The 20,966-nt window shown below is 42.2% G+C and overlaps 1 protein-coding gene across 1 annotated transcript in view; it reads left to right on the forward strand.

Annotated features, from left to right (window-relative positions):
• The window catches only part of HAO1 (hydroxyacid oxidase 1), a 30,024-nt gene extending 10,240 nt beyond the window's left edge, over positions 1 to 19,784 (forward strand). Inside the window, exons 3-8 of the mRNA XM_081906482.1 lie at positions 5,523 to 5,778; positions 9,172 to 9,347; positions 12,151 to 12,242; positions 17,544 to 17,702; positions 18,318 to 18,387; positions 19,414 to 19,784. Coding sequence (XP_081762608.1) covers positions 5,523 to 5,778; positions 9,172 to 9,347; positions 12,151 to 12,242; positions 17,544 to 17,702; positions 18,318 to 18,387; positions 19,414 to 19,484 — 824 coding nt within the window. The 3' untranslated portion in view covers positions 19,485 to 19,784. The remainder of the gene's footprint in view (positions 1 to 5,522; positions 5,779 to 9,171; positions 9,348 to 12,150; positions 12,243 to 17,543; positions 17,703 to 18,317; positions 18,388 to 19,413) is intronic.
• The last annotated feature ends 1,182 nt before the right edge of the window (positions 19,785 to 20,966 follow it).

Below are 20,966 nucleotides of genomic sequence, written 5' to 3' on the forward strand. Positions count from 1 at the left end.
TTGACACAGAACATCCACTCCTTTTTGAGGGCAAGAAATTTCAAGTGACTGACAAACCAGCTCCATCTAGTGGTCAACTTGGTTTGAGATGTTGCTTTCAAGTTGACATTGTGGTCATTTTGGCTTTTTAGAAGGAGCTGAAACCTAATGGAGGTAAAGTTTAAAGATGGACCATCTAAGAGGGAAGGAGCACAATCGTGTTGTTACAACTTCCATGCAATGGGAAGTTCCTGGATGGCAGTATTGAGCTGCTTTTGGGTGAGAGTAATGAAGAATTATGATGAATCTACAGTCGTGCCTTAAGAGGGACATGGGTGGCGCTGTGGGTTAAACCACAGAGCCTAGGACTTGCCAATCAGAAGATCAGCGGTTCCAATCCGCGTGACAGGGTGAGCTCCCATTGCTCGGTCCCTGCTCATGCCAACCTAGCAGTTCGAAAGCACGTCAAAGTGCAAGTATATAAATAGGTACCGCTCCGGTGGGAAGGTAAACGGCGTTTCCGTGAGCTGCTCTGGTTCACCAGAAGTGGCTTAGTCATGCTGGCCACATGACCCAGAAGCTGTACGCCAGCTCCCTCGGCCAGTAAAGCGAGATGAGCACCGTAACCGCAGAGTCGGTCATGACTGGACCTAATGGTCAGGGGTCCCTTTACCTTACAGTCATGCCTTGGTTCTCGGACACCTTGGTATTCGTACGTTTTGGCTCCCAAACGCCGAAAACCCGGAAGTAAGTGTTCCGGTTTTCTAATGTTCTTTGGAAGCTGAACGTCTATCGGCGCTTCCACAGCTTCCAATGAAGTGCAGGAAGCTGATGCAGCCAATCGGAAGCTGCGTCTTGGTTTTCGAACGTTTTCGGAAGATGAATGGACTTCTGGAACAGTTTACATTTGAGAACCAAGGACGACTATATTTGCTTTATTTTCTAAAAGTAGACAGCAGATCCCCCAGAGGAGATGCAATAATATATATTTCTATAAAAGAACTAACAGAAGAAAAAAGAAAGAAAAAAAAGGGGGGTGGAGAGAGGGAAGATGGATGGGGGTGGGGTCGAATGCCTCAACAAATGAAATGGATTTGTAAGAACGTTACATGGAAGAAGAAGAAAAATACGAGGCGCTACACTTCTGTAAAACAAGAAAATCCTTAATAATAATAATAAAAAGAACTAACAGAATCCATTATAAATATTCACGTAGCAATGGCTCCTCTCATGGGCACTTCTATACGGTCACTATTTTCAGGTGGACTCAATCACATCCCGACAAATTCAGGCTACACAATTAAAGCTGGTTTGGAGCTGTTTCAAAACAAATATCCTGATGCAATAAATAAGACTTTTTGCAGTAAGGAAAGGGATGGCAAAATGCACTGGAAATTGTGGCGTAACACCAACTGACCTCCTTGCAAAGAAATCAGGCTGCCATCTAATCTCTCTCGCAAACAAGCTGGCTGGATGCTCACTAAACAGGCCACCTGGAAGCAACCCATATGCCCATCTTGTTTTGATTACATGGAGTCTCTGCCCCAGGGAGCTCTCAGGAATTTGCTTGGGAGGTTCTTTTTTTTTATATAGAATATTTATTAAGATTTTTTAAAGTGTTACAATAAAAATGAAAAAAAAGAAAATAACAAAAGTACAAAATAAAAATAATTAAAAACACACAGATTTTCCATTTACTACTTTTCCTTTAACTTATTTCCCGGACCTCCTCATACCTCCCTTTTTTGTATTCCACTTCGAATTGTTGGTTCAGCAAATCCTTACCCTTAGATTTTTACCTGTTTATAACCCTTTTTTCATATTCTCTTAAAGCATTACAGCTGGAAACCACTTAATTTCTATCCAACATCGTTCTAACATTCATTAATTTTACAATATTTCTGTAGATAGTCTTTAAATTTCTTCCAATCTTCTTCCACCGACTCTTCTCCCTGGTCTCGGATTCTGCCAGTCATTTCTGCCAGTCCCATATAGTCCATCACCTTCGTCTGCCATTCTTCCAAAGTGGGTAGATCTTGTGTCTTCCAATACTTTGCAATAAGTATTCTTGCTGCTGTTGTGGTGTACATAAAAAACGTTCTATCTTTCTTTGACACCAATTGGCCGACAATGCCCAGAAGGAAGGCCTCTGGTTTCTTAAAGTTCTTTAAATACCTTTTTCATTTCATTATAGAAAGCCTTGATCCTTGGGCACGTCCACCAAAGGTGAAAGAATGTACCTTCAGTTTCTTTACATTTTCAACATTTATTATCGGGCAGATGATAGAATTGCTTGGGAGGTTCTGCTCCACTCAGATGGGAGTGTTGCACATGGGGAGAGGGCTTCAAATGTTTGGGCTGCGGCTTGGAGCCACCACTACATGGACTCTGTGAATGTTGGAATGGGGACATTGTGGTTTTTTTTATAAAGCAGTCCGCATAAATTCTCAATAAGAGCAGGAGAGATTGAGGGGAATGGTTTGTTTAGGAAGTGAAGTAAATTGCAAGAATATGCTATGATTAAGTAGATGTTCCACATGGTGGAGCTCTAATACCTTGAATAGAAACCCAGTAATCCCAATCAACACAAAGGATTATTATAATGGCAGTCACTAGGGACCGATACAAGAATCTCAGTATGAAATAATATTGCTTAAAGTGTACTTGGGACAGTCTGCTATGCCTGCAATATAGTACATAATCTAGAAGTTCGTGCATTTGTATCCTAAATGGTGATGCTATCCTGAGGACAAAAAAACCTATGTCTAGTGAGATACAGTATTTCTCAATACCTAAGCATTTTAATGTTAAGCTGTCACTCAGGTAACCACCGTAGGTAAATACATAACACAGTGCTTATTTTTTTATTTTCTGATTAGGTGATCTTTGGTACATTGAAAAGTTTCAGAGAAATCAGTATATTATTTAAAAGGCAAATTACCATAATATTGATGACATCTAAAGTAAAAAAGTGTTTGGTTTTATTCTAAGCCTTAATTGGAGCTTTAGTCACCTTACCCAAACAGCATATTCTGTTCAGTGATGAACACTATTTATGTAAAAATTAATTGGGGGGGTGTTATTGGGTTATTGTTTTTAACTTTGATTTTGTAGATTGTCATCTTTTCTGTGAACCGCCCTGAGACCTCCGGGTATAGGGCGATATATAAATTCAATCAATCAATAAAATGATTATATGAATTCTGTACCTGGAGGTACTGAGAACAGTGTTGAAATAAATGGGGTAGTTGATAAAAGATGGAAATAAATGTGGAGAAGTCCAGCTACAATGTTCTGGTCCAAGTGACCTCTTGCCCCACAGAAGCCACTGAAGCAGCCATGCATTTGGTGGAACCCAGTTCCGTGACTACTAAGCTAGAAATGTTCTTCTGGCTTATTCCTTGTGAGGGTGTCTAGATAATTAATAAGTGTGCAAACTTTCTCCCAATGCACTGTAGGTAATTCAGGGAATAGAACATAAAGCAAGGGTGACTAACTTGTGGCCCGTCTGCAGTTTTGTTTTTTGTTTTTTTAAATATTTTTTATTAACTGGCCAATCACATCAAATTAAATCACATTGCATAAATTCCAAATTACAAACCCAAATTTTTAAATTTTGTTGGGGGAACCCATACTTCAAGATCCAAAGGGGGATTCAGATCATCTTCTCATTACTGCGTTAATGTCCAAATCAGTCCCAATCAGTCCAGACAAAGTTCATAATTCTATCCAGTCTTATCTTGGTGTTTCCACATCATATCTTGTTCATATAATTTCTCTTTTTCCTTTACGATCTCTTCTGTTAGTCTCCTTAAGCCGATAGCAAGTATAATAATCCTGTGTGGATTTCCCGTTCCTCCACTAAGTCCAGATGGTTTCCATATATCTCCTTCGTAGATAACATCACTCTTTCCATCATAAATTTGGGCATTCGTTGCTCTTAAGTCCCACCGAGGAGTTGATCCACGACATGTAAACAACTCTATTTCTCTCTTTCTCCTCCCAGACCCAAGAGCTCCAACAATGCCTCCCAAGATGGCGACGGCATTTTTAACTGTGTCATTCCAAAACTCTTAGCTTTCCAGCTTCATCTTGAAACATTGCTTTGGATCGAAAGTTTATCTCCACACAGCCTTAAATACACAGCTTAAGTCCTTGATTTCTGACTCATTAGGGGAGGGGATTCTTGTTAAATCACATAAAAAAGGGAAGGCAGGTTTTTCCCCCCTCCCCCCTCAGTCATTTGTCGTACCGTATCTTGACGTATCTTCTCATATTTTATTCTTGTCTTGTTATCAGAGATCTCTTCTGTCAGCAGTCTTTACTCCCCTTTTTCCTTGAAGCATGTGCAATTTATCTCGTCCAAATTGTTTCTTTTGAAGATCCTTGCAACTAGCCGCGCGAATCAGGGACGGCGTCCAGGAGTGCCGGAATCCCACAGGAGGGCTTTGTGCCTAGTGCCCCCACCCCCACAAATTCGGGGGTGCTATAGGACACAGCAGCTAGGGGCCGTCTCCCCCCCCCACAATCCTGGGGGGATTAAGGAGGCTAATTACCCCCATCATAGCCTCCAAATTACCTCGTGTGGGTCGGAGAGATGTTATTGTCAGCCATCTTCCAATGTGCCACCTAGTGCAGTTTTGACTAACGTACACATGCTTTGCAAGCAATGTCTCCCAACTGTATATTATTTTCAGAAACGTATACTCATTTTTATACATATCTTACCATAGCAAATGCATTTTTGTAAATTTTGATGGGTTGACGAAATGCACTGTGGCTGTGTTTTGGTTCTCGTGTAATATCAGAAAGTGCTGATTTGATAAAATTCACACCTTTGGCTGCTATAAAGAGAACAGAGCAATTAGAAAGCTCAAGAGATTTCCCCCCCAGCCCATAATATAAATGTGTAGTACCTAGTTTCTTGATAGGGTCTTGAACTACTTGCGCTCTACGTGGGGCTACTTTTGAAGGTGACCCGGAAAGTACAACTAATCCAGAATGCGGCAGCTAGACTGGTGACTGGGGGCGGCCGCCGAGACCACATAACACTGGTCTTGAAAGACCTACATTGGCTCCCAGTACGTTTCCGAGCACAATTCAAAGTGTTGGTGCTGACCTTTAAAGCCCTAAACAGCCTCAGTCCAGTATCCCTGAAGGAGCATCTCCACCCCCATCGTTCTGCCCGGACGCTGAGGTCCAGCACCAAGGGCCTTCTGGCAGTTCCCCCATTGCGAGAAGCAAAGCTACAGGGAACCAGGCAGAGGGCCTTCTCGGTAGTGGCGCCCGCCCTGTGGAACGCCCTCCCATCAGATGTCAAAGAGATAAACAACTACCTGACATTCAGAAGACATCTGAAGGCAGCCCTGTTCAGGGAAGTTTTTAATGTGTGACATTTTAGTGTATTTTTGGATGCCACCAGATGGGTGGGGTACAAATAATAAATTATTATTATTATTATTAGTAGTAGTAGTAGTAGTAGTAGTATTAGTATTAGTATTATTATTGAAAATATTTGGAGGCACTTACTTCCTGATCTTTAGCTTGCAGATCAATGGGAACGGGAATGATGCTGAGTTCGTGGTCCACAACATCTATAGAAGAAGTTGCCCAGGAGGCTCCAGAGGCAATTCGTTGGTTACAGCTCTACATCTATAAAGACCGTGAAGTCACCAGGTCCTTAGTGAAGCGGGCAGAAAAAGCTGGATACAAAGGCATCTTTGTGACTGTAGATACACCATTTCTTGGGAAACGCTTAGATGATGTGCGCAACAAATTTCAGCTTCCCCCGAATCTCAGGTACTTACAGGTTGTTGTTTCTTTTTTTAAAAAATATGTTTTATTAGTTTTCAATTACAATCCAATAATAGCCTCATTATAACAATACCAATTTATAATACAATTATTAATACCAATCATTCCAATACTGAATTAATTTAGATAAAGTGCCACCCCCCACCCCCCGTGTGCTAGATTTGATTCTTTATGTCTGCATTCCAAAAGAACACAGGTACTTACAGGTTTTGGTCATCTTCCAGCATTCTTCACTTCTTTTGGTGCTCAGATCCTATACACCAGGGCTCCCCACAGGGTGGATTTGATTTAAATCACATCAATTTAAATCACCAGTGAGTAAAAGGTAAAGGTAAAGGGACCCCTGACAATTAGGTCCAGTTGTGGCCGACTCTGGGGTTGCGGCGCTCATCTCGCTTTACTGGCTGAGGGAGCTGGCGTACAGCTTCCAGGTCCTGTGGCCAGCATGACTAAGTCAGAGCAGTGCATGGAAATGCCGTTTACCTTCCCGCCGGAGCAGTACCTATTTATCTACTTGCACTTTGACGTGCTTTCAAACTGCTAGGTTGGCAGGAGCAGGGCCCGAGCAACAGGAGCTCACCCCATTGTGGTGATTCAAATCGCCGACCTTCCGATCAACAAGTCCTAGATTCTGTGGTTTAACCCACAGCTCCACCCGCATCCCATAGTCCCATTACTCAGTAAGACTTGATTTAAATCATTTTTTAAAATAAAAATACTGATTCTTGCTGCTATAATCTTAATATTTACAGCCAGATTAAGGTTTCTTTTTTGGAATAATAAATTTTCAGAGTAGTTTTTTACAGTTATATAAAAATTACTGATTTGGTTGTACTTTTAGAAATACATTGATGGATAATTATGAAATTATTGTGAGGTTTAATAAGTTAACTGTTTATATTTGGACAACTTTTCTGCTGCACTTTATTGGAAGGAGAAAAATAATCATTTCCTTAATAACAATTTAAAAAAATTATTTAACTAAAACAATAGCATTATAGCATATGTATCCATGTTAGTTAACTGGTGTGGTTAAACAATTTTTTTTAAAAAAAACTTAGACTGAGTTTTAGAACAGATGAAAAATTTAAAACCTTATTTGCTGATGAATAGCCTTTGGACTATAATATAACTTAAATATAAAACTATCTTTAGAAAGATTTTTTCTCCCAAAGCATTTTATTTTAAAAATCCAATTTAAATTTAAAAACCCAATTTAATTTTTTTAAAATCAGATTTTTAAAATTTTTTATTTTTAAAATCAATAAATTTTATCCGCCCTGGCTCCTCAACACTTTGGGGACAGTGGGCACATTTGGAATTTTGAGAGAACACCATGGGCAGCAGTCACAAAATGGTTGACAGGGGTGCAGGGCATAATACCAAATGGCTTCCATGGGGTGTGGCATAATACAAAGCGGATGTTGTGTCTCCTGAAAAATGTTGTAAAAGAGACAGGACCAAGCAAGGTTAAAAAAAAAAAAAAAGGTAAAGGACCCCTGGACGGTTAAGTCCAGTCAAAGGCGACTACGGGGTTTGGAGTAGTTTGGATTTGATATCCCGCTTTATCCCTACCCGAAGGAGTCTCAAAGCGGCTAACATTCTGCTTTCCCTTCCTCCCCCACAACAAACACTCTGTGAGGTGAGTGGGGCTGAGGGACTTCCAAGAAGTGGGACTGGCCCAAGGTCACCCAGCAGCTGCATGTGGAGAAGTGGAGACGCGAACCCGGTTCCCCAGATTACGAGACTACTGCTCTTAACCACTACACCACACTGGCTCACATCTTGCTTTCAGGCCAAGGGAGCCGGTGTTTGTCCACAGACAGCTTTCCGGGTCATGTGGCCAGCAGGACTCAACCGCTTCTGGCCACCTGCGTCCCTAGACAGGACCAAGCATGTCCCCATTTCAGCGCAGGGAGAGGCATCTACATCAGTACCTACCATGCTTGCTGATGGATGGAAACTTTGTATATCTCCTCACTGTTAAGAACAGAATAGAGGGTAGGTGTCCACTCCTGGTTTCCGGATGCTGAAATCCTGAACCGTGGTGCAAAACAGACACCGCTGGCTCAGTTGAGGAATCCATCTAGTTCAGCAAGCTGCTTTCAGCCATGGCCAGCCAAATGTGTACAAGGCGGCCACGATGAGGGTATATGAGAGAAACACCCTTGTGGGGCATCTCAGTTTTGGCACCCTTGGCACCAGGTCTTCAGAGGTATACAGTGGTACCTCGGGTTAAGTACTTAATTCGTTCCGGAGGTCCATTCTTAACCTGAAACTGTTCTTAACCTGAAGCACCACATTAGCTAATGGGCCTCCTGCTGCTGCCGCGCCGCCGGAGCACGATTTCTGTTCTCATCCTGAAGCAAAGTTCTTAACCCGAGGTACTATTTCTGGGTTAGTGGAGTGTGTAACCTGAAGCGTCTGTAAACCTGAAGCGTCTGTAAGCCGAGGTACCACTGTACTGCCTCTGAACATGCAGGTTCTATTTGCAGTCATGCCCAATAGCTGCCAATAACCCATTGGCTAATGTCCTTTTAAAGCCAGTGGCTCTCACAATTTCATATGGTAATGAATTCTGTGAGTCAGTGACACGTCGTGTCATGAAGTACTTTGTTTTAACATAATAGAATCATAGATTTGTAGCGTTGGAAGACACCCCAAAGCCATCTGGTTCAATCCCTGCAATACAGAAATCCTTTGCCCAATTTGGGGCTCAGACCTGCAGCTCTGAGATTGATGATGGTGGTGATGCTGATGACGACAACAACAACAACAACGACAACAACAATTTTATTATTTATACCCTGCCCATCTGGCTGGGTTTCCCCAGCCACTCTGGGCGGCTTCCAGCAGAATATAAAAGCATAATAAGTTTCATAATAATAATAATAATAATAATTATTATTATTATTTATATCCCGCCCTCCCCAGCTGAGTCTGGGCTCAGAGCGGCTAACAACAGTAAAATGTTACAACATTCTAAAATCATTTCATTATAATGACATGTGCCACAATAATAATAATAATAATAATAATAATAATAATAATAATAATAATAATAATAGAAAATAATTTATTATTTATACTCCGCCCATCTGGCTGGGTTTCCCCAGCCACTCTGGGTGGCTGTCAATGACCACAAGACCACCTCAAATATTTAGGATGCATTGCTCCACACCACGGTAGACAAATCAGTAGGTGGTACCTCAGAGGCTTCCAAGTCCATTCATTAAATGTGAAGTATGTAATTAATTAATTTATTTTAAATAGCCATTTGAGAGGTTTTGTTGAGAGTTGAAGCTGTACTGGCATTAAATTTTTCCGCATCCAGCTGAGTTTTCTGAAAGTGTTTTCTCCCCCGCTCTTGAACTCCAGAATGAAAAATTTTGAAACGAATGACCTGGCATTTTCATCGGAGACGGGCTATGGCGAAAACAGTGGCCTGTCTGTTTATGTAGCGGAGGCAATTGATCCATCAATCAACTGGGAGGATATGAAGTGGCTCAGAGGATTGACTTCGCTGCCAATTGTTGCCAAAGGCATCCTTAGAGGTTTGTTCAACTTGAGTTAAATGTAACTATTGAGGGATATCGGACGAGGCTTACAGAAGGTTGAGAGAGAGAGAATGCAGAGGCTATTTTTGATGACAAACAGAATATATGTTTTTCTCAACAGCCCTGTTTATTTTTGCAGTTTGATTTTATATCCTTCTTTCCTTCTCTCCTCACACTTATCACCTTGGTTCAAAGTGTTTCCATCTTGTCTAGAAACGGGAGCTGCTAAAAATCTGGCAGGCCAGGATGAGAGGATGTTTCCTACCAAACCTATGTTTGATTGGCTAGGAAGCACTTCAAGATTTCAAGTGTCCTTCACAAAAGGGCTTTCAAGTTCACCTGAAGGCTGGATCTCCCCCTATATTTTAAGCAAGAAGCCAAATTGTCTTTCTTTTGTTCCCTTAGCTTTGAAGATGCAAACTGAATACCAGGCTCACCAGTCCTGAGTTAGTGTGAAAGCTGATAAAGGGCTTAATAAAGAATATACGTTATGTATTAGCAGTGCTGGTCTGAATCATCTCTTTTTTAAAATGAATGCTACTATGTGTCCCTATCTGCACCCACCCACACCCAACCAACATGTGCATGAGGTCCAGCGCTGAGGGCCTTCTGGCGGTTCCCTCGCTACGAGAAGCCAAGTTACAGGGAACCAGGTGCAGGGCCTTCTTGGTAGTGGCACCTGCCCTGTGGAATGCCTTCCCACCAGATGTCAAAGAGAACAACAACTACCAGACTTTTAGAAGACATCTGAAGGCAGCCCTGTTTAGGGAGGCTTTTAATGTTTGATGTATTGCGGTATTTTAATATTTTGTTCGAAGCTGCCCAGAGTAGCTGGGGAAGCCCAGCCAGATGGGCAGGGTATAAATAATAAATTATTATTATTATTATTATTATTATTATTATTATTATTATTATTATTATTATGCACTTTGAGCTCGAAGTCACAGAGCATGGCAATTTATTTTGTTCAGTTAATTTAATTTATTCAGTAAGTTGCAGTACAGTGGACGATCGGGTTGCAAACGTGATCTGTGTGGGATACACGTTCGCAACCCGCATTTGGGATTTAGAAGTGCGATTTGGCACTTCTACACATAAGCAAAGTGCGATTTAGTGCTTCTGCACATGCGCGACTGCCGAAACCCGGAAGTAACCTGTTCCCGATACTTCCGGGTTTCGGCTTTCCGTAACCTGAAAAAACTCAACCTGAACTGTCTGTAACCCGAGGTATGACAGTACACCTTAGAAGATGAATGTTTAACATACAGTTGTAGAAGAAATGTGCAACATTCTATCTCGTAAGTGTGTAAATTGTTAAAACAAAGCCAGCTTTTTCTTTTTATAAACCATGAAAGGCACATTCTTTAGCTGGTTGGAGCTTTGGAGCATTTTAGATCATGAACTCTTTTTTCCCTAAAGGAATTTGTTTGTTTGCCTCTTGTTTCTTGAGGGGTAGGTTGGGATCCCTGGTCTTCCAGGAAATTGAATCTTTTGGTTAATGTAACACTTCTTAAGGTTTAGTCCAAACCCATAAAATAAGCTATAAAGTGTTGTTCCTTTTGAAAGCAATTATCTTTAAGCGGATGTCAGAACTGACATTTGCTTGTATCTAACTTTGAGGGAAGGTACAATAGGAAATGGATTGTGTCTAAACTTGCTCAATATACTGTACAAACAGGCCCACATTCTCCTCTGGGCTGCATATGATATATGGAATTATGAGGCCTCTTCCTTTCTCTGTTTTTATAATGAATCGAAAGCCATCGGAATACGAAATGATTACATTGTGTGTGAGAGAGATTAAGGTAATCGTTATTGTCTGTGTACAGTAAATCTCTGAGCCAAAGGGCTAGTTTTGATGGGGATCAGTAGAATGAACATTTACCAGCTCTTCAGAACAACAATAATAATAATTTATAATAATTTATTATTTATACCCCGCCCATCTGGCTGAGTTTCCCCAGCCACTCTGGGCAGCTTCCAATCAAGTGCTAAAAACAATACAGCATTAAATATTAAAAACTTCCCTAAACAGGGCTGCCTTCAGATGTCTTTTAAAGATAGGATAGCTGCTTATTTCCTTCACATCTGAAGGGAGGGTGTTCCACGGGGCGGGAGCCACTACCGAGAAGGCCCTCTGCCTGGTTCCCTGTAGCCTCACTTCTCGCAGGGAGAGAACCGCCAGAAGGCCCTCGGAGCTGGACCTCAGTGTCCGGGCTGAACGATTGGGGTGGAGACACTTCTTCAGGTATACAGGACCGAGGCAGTTTAGGGCTTTAAAGGTCAGCACCAACACTTTGAATTGTGCTCAGAAACGTACTGGGAGCCAATGCAGATCTCTCAGGACCGGTGTTATGTGGTCCCGGCGGCCACTCCCAGTCAGTCACCAGTCTAGCTGCCGCATTCTGAATTAATTGCAGTTTCTGGGTCACCTTCAAAGGTAGCCCCATGTAGAGAGCATTGCAGTAGTCCAAGCGGGAGATAACTAGAGAATGCACCACTCTGGCAAGACAGTCCACAGGCAGGTAGGGTCTCAGCCTGCGTACCAGATGGAGCTAGTAGATAGCTGCCCTGGACACAGAATTAACCTTCACTAAGGGTCTTCCCATAACAATTAAAATGTTGTCTTTGACTTGGGAGACAGTCACACAGTGAAGTTTAGTTGCTGAATCGCATTCCTCGCGCAACTTCTTCAGAAAAGCTGGCCTTAGTTCTATGTGTTCATTAAAGAGTTTTATGGATGTTGTAATTCCCACAATGACAGCTGCAATTTGTAAAGGCCCCGTGTTTTCTTCCCTAGCCGATGATGCTCGGGAAGCAGTGAAGCATGGCGTAAATGGGATCCTGGTGTCAAATCACGGTGCGCGCCAGTTGGATGGAGTTCCAGCCACCGTAAGTATTAGTAAAGCAACTGAGAGTTGGCCGCAATGATTGACAAATTTTTTTAAATGCAGTTTAAGCAATTAACAGTTGGGTATACAAATAAAAATGTGGCTTTCAAGGGTGCATTCTAGGCATATGTGCTAGCCTATGGTTTGCCTGGGGACACGGGTGGTGCTGTGGGTTAAACCACAGAGCCTAGGACTTGCCGGTCAGAAGGTCGGCGGTTCGAATCTCCACGACAGGATGAGCTCCTGCTGCTCGGTCCCTGCTCCTGCCAACCTAGCAGTTCGAAAGCACATCAAAGTGCAAGTAGATAAATAGGTACCACTCTGGCGGGAAGGTAAACGGCGTTTCCGTGAGCTGCTCTGGTTCGCCAGAAGCGGCTTAGTCATGCTGGCCACAGGACCCGGAAGCTGTAGGCTGGCTCCCTCGGCCAATAAAGTGAGATGAGCACCGTAACCCCAGAGTTGGTCATGACTGGACCTAAAGGTCAAGGGTCCCTTTACCTTTACCTTATGGTTTGCCTGATCGTTGGAAAATGAGCTAGAAGCCTTGTTGCCTTGTGCTTTCAGCTGCAGGGTTTTTTTAAAAAAGGATTGCTTCCTGATTTACTCCTAGGTTCCAGAACATAATTTTTTTTGGGGGGGTGGCACACGAAGGGACTGTGGCCCCTAGGAATTGGCTCCTATGGTATTGGCAAAACCCTGTTGTTGCCATAAGTTTTGGCTGTCAGGGTTTGTGGGTGAAAGGTACTCATAATTTATATATTTAGTAAATTCAGCCCTGAAAACTTTAAACTGTAGATGTCAGGGATTGAACCGGGGATCTTACACATGTAAAGCATGTATTTTTTGCCCTGGAGGGGGAAATATAACTATTTAGTGTCTGATTGAAACCCTTACGTTCTTGAAACCTGACTACATAGTTTAGCTTTATTTTGGTTTTGAGAACAAATCAAGTCCAAACTGGTGAATGTTTCCCTGTGTCTTGTTACACACTGATGAAATGTGCGCTTTAATTATGGCTTGTATGAGACTCAAGTAACAGCACTTGGCACAATCTGCCTGGATGTGAAAGTGAGCATACATATGCGGAAGTGGAACCAAAGTATTTCTGGCAACAAAGCAAAACCTAAAGAGGAAAAACAAGCCCTTTTATTGTGTGCCAGATGACTAGAAACCTCAGTCAGAAAGAATATACAAGCAAATTGAACTTGCAAGTTTTGATTCCCTCTGGCCACTCTGTTTTGCCTTCAAAGAAATGAATATTGCCTCTGCTTGTCTTCTGCAGCATCGTTTTCTGTGTATGAAACATTGGTTTCTACTTGTATAAGCTCCTTACCCATCAACACATTAGACTTTGGAGGACTCTTTGAGACTTTGAACTCATCTATCATAGCCTTGTTATATCCAGTGGTCCTGTGCATGTAGTTAAACTGCCTGGTCACAGGTTTATCATCCATCATATCAGCTATCTATCAGTCATCTGTCATAGGTTTCTCACATTCACCTGTCCTGAGCAAAGAGCTGAATTACCAGATCTCAGGTTTTGGCGTGCAATATAAAGTGGTTTTGTTACCTTGCCGAAACAATTCAACAGTCTGCTAGCATCTTATTATTTTGCCCTGTTCAAAAGAGAGGCCTATCCGTTATCTTCACTGGAGCCACAACACAGTTCTTAAACAAGAACTTTTCCCCTCCCATTTCGCAGCCATATTTCACAAAACGAGCTAAATGTTCACCTTGCAATTAAGCGACAGCAACAGATAAAAAAGTAGAATCTTAGCTGAATTCTGTTCTTTTTGTTGCAGTGTAGTATCTTTTAGGAAATTTGTTCTCATATAACTTTTCTTGTGTTTTTAAAGTCTGCAAATGCCCCTGCCACTGTTGTTGCTGCAGGATATCTCACTACCTGGGTCTCAGGGGCATAATATGTGGGTGCCAGGGAAGCCCTGGCCCTGGATTTTTGAGGGTCCATGAAGCAGGCTCACTGCACAGTCTGGCCCGGCCCTCCTCTCCCGGTGTTAGAGGAACCAGCATTCAAGGAGAGGAGCACTGGGCCATGCCATGCTGGGGGTGCTGACATGGGGAACATAGTTTGCGCCTGTCAAGTGCTGTGTCGGCTGACTGGGCTCCCCCCTGCGCAGGAGGTGCAGCATGGCCCTGTTTGGCTCCAGTGCAGGGCGAGGTTGCTCCAGCTGTGTTGGCGGTGAGGGTTGGGGTGCTGTGGTGGGATCACCCTCCGTGCGCCCCTCTGGCATGCATATGTGCCTGCACCAGGTGCCGGGAGCTCTGTTAAAAACCAACCCAATGCACCAAACACAAAGTGCAATGGAGTTAGGGCTCGCTCCAGGATTTGGGCATGCTTGGGCGCAGTGTCAGTGGTTCCCTTGGGTCCTTCCTTTCCACCTCAAACCACACCACTCCCTTTTGGTTCCGCTAATTACCACCTATTGGCAAGTGTAAAAGGGGTGCCAATTGAGCAGACATTTAAACCGTTCAGTCATACCTTGGTTGATGAAAGCCTTGCGACTTGAATGTTTTGGCTCCCAAATGCCGCAAACCCGGGAGTGTTCCAGTTTGTGAATGTTCTTTGGAACCCGAACATCCAACACAGCTTCTGGTACAACTGTATTATTTGAATTTCATTGCCATCCAACTCCCACCTACTAATCTTCTTCTGAAAACTTCTGTCACAAAAAGATTTGTTTTTCTTTGTTGTTCTTACTGAGAATTAAAGAATTCTGAGATGAGGAATTCATTCTGAGTAACTGAATGGCACCCATAGCACTTCAGCACAAATATCCACACAAATATTTTTGGATCAGAGGGGGAGTCATTCTGCTGATCTTACTGCTATGCTGTTTGGAGTCAGAAAAAATCTAATGGAGTTGTCCCTTTTAACTCCAATAGAATTAGTCTAGGCTCAGCAGTTGAAGGCTCCATTCTTAACAGTCTAAAGTTGCAATCCTAACTCCACTTCCCTGGGAGTAAGCCCCGTTGAATTCAATAGGACTTGGTTAAGATGGTGGATGCATGCAAGCACAAATCAGGCAGCCAAATGAAAGGAGGATAAAACAGCTCAAGCACTAACCAATCCTACAGTTTGTTAAAGCAGCCAGTGCCATGGGAAGGAGGCAGGGCACAGGGCACAGAGGGATGGTGCTGTCTGGGATGCACTTTCCCATAAAAGATGCTTGTGTTTTATGGGGATGGGCTGCAACTCAAAGGGATGCATGCGCTAGAACTGTTCTACTCCTCCCTCCCTGCAGTGCCATTGTGTCATTGAAACTCTCTCTCTTTTTTTTAAAAGATATTTATTAAAGTTTTCAATATTAATACGATAAAAAATCAGAAAAAAGAAAAAAATAACAAAAATACAAAAAAATAAAAATAATTAAAAACACACAAAGGTTCCATAACTTATTTTCCATTAACTTATTTCCCAGACCTCCTCACACCTCCTTTTTTTGTATTCCAATTCAAATTGTTAGTTCAGCAAATCCTTATCAATAAGCTTTAACCTACTTCTAAACCTTTTTTCCATATTCTCTTAAACATTGCAGCTGGAAACCACTTAATTTCTATCCGACATCGTTCTAACATTCATTGATTTTGCAATATTTCTGTAAATAGTCTTTGAATTTCTTCCAATCTTCTTCCGCCGACTCTTCTCCCTGGTCTCGGATTCTGCCAGTCATTTCTGCCAATCCCATATAGTCCATCACCTTCATCTGCCATTCTTCCAGAGTGGGTAGATCCTGTGTCTTCCAATACTTTGCAATGAGTATTCTTGCTGCTGTTGTAGCATACATAAAGAAAGTTCTATCCTTCTTTGGCACCAATTGGCCGACCATGCCCAGGAGAAAGGCCTCTGGTTTCTTCAGGAAGGTATATTTAAATACCTTTTTCATTTCATTATATATCATTTCCCAGAAAGCCTTAATCATTGGGCACGTCCACCAAAGGTGAAAGAATGTACCTTCATTTTCTTTACATTTCCAACATTTGTTATTGGGCAAATAATAAATTTTTGCAAGCTTGACTGGGGTCATGTACCACCTGTAAATCATTTTCATAATATTCTCTCTTAAGACATTACATGCCGTAAACTTTATACCTGTGGTCCATAACTGTTCCCAGTCAGCAAACATAATGTTATGTCCAACGTCTTGTGCCCATTTAATCATAGCAGATTTCACTGTTTCATCCTGGGTGTTCCATTTCAGCAGCAAGTTATACATCTTTGACACAATCTTAGTCTTAGGTTCTAACAGCTCTGTTTCTAGTTTTGATTTTTCCACCTGGAAGCCAATTTTCTTATTGTGTCATTGAAATTCTACTTAGTATTGATCCAGAGCTGAACTGCAACATATAGTTAGCAGAGTGAAAACTTAAACACGTTGCAGGATTCCCCAAAAAGAGACAAGGAGCGATTGTATTTCATCAAGCAGAACTTTACTGTTGCTGAAGGCAAATGAGCATCACGATCAGAAATCCAATACATTCAGGACTGGCACTGTCCATAAGAAATCTAGTTGCAGCAGACTTCACTTAAACTTACAATAACTTATGATAAGTCTAAACCTTTACACTAAGCATGCTATGTATAGAACACCACACCAGAAGGAAAAGTGATAGAAAGAGAAAGTGAAACCCAGGCTCCTTCTGGCCCTACTTTTATAGTCAGCATGATCTTGTCAGAAGAGATAAGAGAACCAGTTTAAACCAGCTGTACTCAGCTTCTCTGAAGGAATAACTCAAACATCATGAACCTTCTGCTTGTTTCTTTCACACAAGAAAGCTTCCAGAACCCTCTTGAATTAATCAATACTTTCTGCACTAAGAAATGCAAACTGACACATTGGACTCCCAGAAAGCTGCTCCCAAGTGCTGGTGGCAGTGGACCTTCCAGAGCAGTGTGCAGTATAGGACCAGTGATATCCCAGAGTATGTGCACAAGTGCTTTCGGTCACAACTGGGTCTCTTTGGCGCCAGGTGTTGATGTTTCAAATCAGGGATGGGGAACCTGGGGTCTTCCAGATGTTGTTGCTCTCCAACTCCCATCAGTCCCAGCCAGCAATCATGAAGATTGATGGGAGCCATATTTGGGCAAAATCTGGAGGGCCTTAAGTTCTCTGTCCCCGCTTTGGATCATTCGTTTTTTAATTAACATTTGCACTTGCCAAACTTACATTCTCACACATGGAAATAAAAATGGCGGCTTGATAAAAACAAACAAACGTTGGGCCCCGGTAGTTTGAAAGTGTTCAGAGGCTGTTCCCACCCCCTGTCCCCCTTTCCTTTGCAGGTTGAGGTCCTGCCTGAGATCATTGAGGCTGTGGGAGGAAAAGTGGAGGTGTTCCTAGATGGTGGAGTAAGGAAAGGCACAGATGTCCTCAAGGCCCTCGCCCTTGGAGCCCGAGCTGTGTTCGTAGGACGGCCTGTCATCTGGGGACTTGCCTATAAGGTAATTTAAAGCAGTAGTACGAATGCCTGTTCCGTAGCTTTTGCTAGTTTACTGGAAAAGCAGATCTGCACATTAATTACTGAGTTGGACTCATAGGGAGGGATTCGGCTTATAAGTCCTGCTGGCAGGATGCATTGGATTTTCAAGACTTGTATATTGTGTAGGTTAAAATAGCTATAAATCTCCTTTCCAATACACTGATACAAATGTTCTATTTTATGCAAAGCCTTTTCTGCTTTTTGACTAATGGATGGAATTCTTTGATCCAGATTTCTCGCTCTTCCCCACCTTTTAAATTGAAGACAGATGAAAGTTAGTTCCAATTTGGGGATGGAATTCTTTGCTGTCCAGTGTCTGTTTTTCAGCATTCATTCATGGTTTGTTTGTTTTAGCATACGACCAGTCTAGCCATCTTAAACTATAGGGGACAAAGCATTGTAATTATAGCAGAACTCATGCTATATCTCACGGTAGCAGCCAAGTGGCAGGATTTGGAAAGACCACTCGGTGTTTACTGAACAAACCAATATTTTTGCCACCACACTTGAGGGCATTGCCTGACTTAAAGCTGAAACCTCAAAATCTATGTTTATGTGATATGCTTAATTTAATTAGGGTGAAGAAGGTGTGAAGGAAGTTCTTAAGATATTGAAAGAAGAGTTCCAGTTGGCAATGGCACTTTCTGGTAAGATGCAAAATATATTGGAATTATTGGCTCTGTCTACACTGTACCTTTAAATCACATTCTAAAGCACATGGGATTGGGTTGATAAATTATCGAGATGGCAAATAAGCATGGATGGAGAGCTTAACTCCTGCCTCCTCTGAAGGTGGGATTTGCCTTGTGGGTGGGAATCTCCCATTGGCGTCAATATCACTGGAGACAGCATGGAAAAATGAGTTCTTTACTTGCCGCTTGGAAGTTTGATGGGATTATGGCAAATGGGCTACTTTGAGAGGGGCGTTCAGACACAGGGTCGCACCTTGTTATTTATTTTTTTATAAGATATTTATTAAAGTTTTAGAAGTACAAAAAGAGAAATAAAAAAACCATCCTTTTAAACAAGAAAAAAATAAAATACAAAAAGGAAAAAAGAAAAATCAGTAAGAAAAAAAAGAAAAAGGAAACAATACAACAAATCTTCCCATTACTTTCCTTTTATTAGCTTATTTCCCTGACCTCCTCACACCTCCCTTTCTTGTATTCTAAGTCAATTATCCATTTCAGCAAATCCTTTCCCTCTTTTCAAATTTTTGTCCTGAGAATTTTTCTTGATACTAATATAAGTTTACTTTCCCTCCTTTCACCAATTAACAGTCTATTTTTCTTAAATCTTTGTTACATTTCTGCTAGAGTCACATAAATTCATTCCAACATCATTCTAACATTCATTGATCTTACAATACCTTTGTAAATAGTCTTTAAATTTATTCCAATCTTCCTCCACCGTCTCTTCTCCCTGGTCTCGGATTCTGCCAGTCATTTCCGCCAGTTCCAGGGGTCGCACCTTGTTAGTGATCACCACCCATCTAAGCTCCAGAAGGTGGTGGGGTCTTTCAAAACATGTCCTGATGCTGATATGGTTGAACAAGTATAGGAGAAGACCCGTCCCCCAGGTAAAATGACTGGAGCGGTCACTAGGAACAGAAAATAATTCGGACTACAAGTTGCTTTTATCTCCCCTGCTCTTTCCTTTTTTTCCCCTTCTAGGTTGTCAGAATGTGGAAGCAATAGACAGAACATTGGTGCGGAGAGACCCACGGGCTGCCTCCAAGATCTAGCTGTATTTGCTGCCGGCACTGTAACTTGTCCAGTTGGTTACAAATTAGTTGACAGCAAACTGCAAAGTGAATTTATGCCTCCAGTACAGGTTTAGGCTGGATTAACAGGCCTAATCTTCCACAAATATATATATCAAATATATCAAGGCATCATTTTAATGCGTAAAGTACAGTATTGGAAAATATTGGCAACACCTTGATAGATAGGTTTATATCCTGTTTATTATTATCCAGTGTTCAGTCATTTGCAATGAAATGTGAGTACTTATTGCCCAAATAAGAGCCTGCGTTGTTCTTAAATGGGCTGATCTAAATACATCATTAATTACCAAAGTTGCGCGTTTTCTGATGGGAACTGCTGAACTGCAGTTGCACAGATATTAGTGGTGTTGCTTTGAAGTTCTTGGCTCACATGACTGGGAGCGGCTGAGCTGCTAAAACGCTAAGCAGATGTTTGGAGGGTGCACTCGATGAAAAGAACGGTTCCAGTGTGAAGGCTGAAAGATACCTCTTTGCCATTGCTTTTAACTATCTAATCCTACCCAAGCTGGGCTCTAAACATAGCAACCTGAATTAACTCTACCCTTGGCAGCTATGAAGGAAGGTAATCTGGGTTTCCCAGAGGTTGGCAAGCTGAAGATCTGGGGAAATGGAGGTGTGGAAAAGGCCTTTTTACATGGTACACACCTAGCTACACTGAAAACTAGTTATATCAGGGGAGAAGAAACTCAGGCCCAGGCGGTGGGGGTGGTCCAGGCCTCTTTTTCAAACCCTCAGGTCTTAGCCCAGGCCACACTTCTCATGGGCCTACAATGGTACCTCTGCTTAAGTACTTAATTTGTTCCGGAGGTCCGTACTTAACCTGAAACTGTTCTTAACCTGAAGCACCACTTTAGCTAATGGGGCCTCCTGCTGCCACCGCAGCACGATTTCTGTTCTCATCCTGAAGCAAAGTTCTTAACCTGAAGCACTATTTCTGGGTTAGCGGAGTCTGTAACCTGAAGCGTATGTAACCTGAAGAGTATGTAACCTGAGGTACCACTGTATTCTGCATCTTCCTGGATGGAATGCCGAGGAGATGTGCAGTGAGATTTTCCATAGGGGAATAGTTAGGGCAAGAGATGCCATCTTTCGAGGTCAGTTGGGGTTGGGGCGCTGACATCATGTGTGTGAGCATTGCATCTCCCTCCCAAGCTGGACAGAAGCTTCCCAGACTTTGGGAAGGAGGTGCCAGGCCTCTGACAATATGCTAAAGCCCTATTGCCTCCTTCCCAAAGAAAGCAGGCTTTGGGAAGGTGGCGGGAGCGCTCTTGAACCCTTCTGGGGACTAGTCCACTGACCGTACACCACTGATGGGATGTATCTTTGAACTATAATAATGCCTTTTGTTTGGATGGAGGGGAAAGCAAAACAGAATTATGTCCACACCTAAAAGCTTTTGGCTTGAGTGGTTCAACAACATCTGGAAGGACAAAGAGAGAG

Source organism: Podarcis melisellensis (genome assembly GCF_964234715.1).
Source record: "Podarcis melisellensis genome assembly, chromosome: 3".
Taxonomy (NCBI): Eukaryota; Metazoa; Chordata; class Lepidosauria; order Squamata; family Lacertidae; genus Podarcis; species Podarcis melisellensis.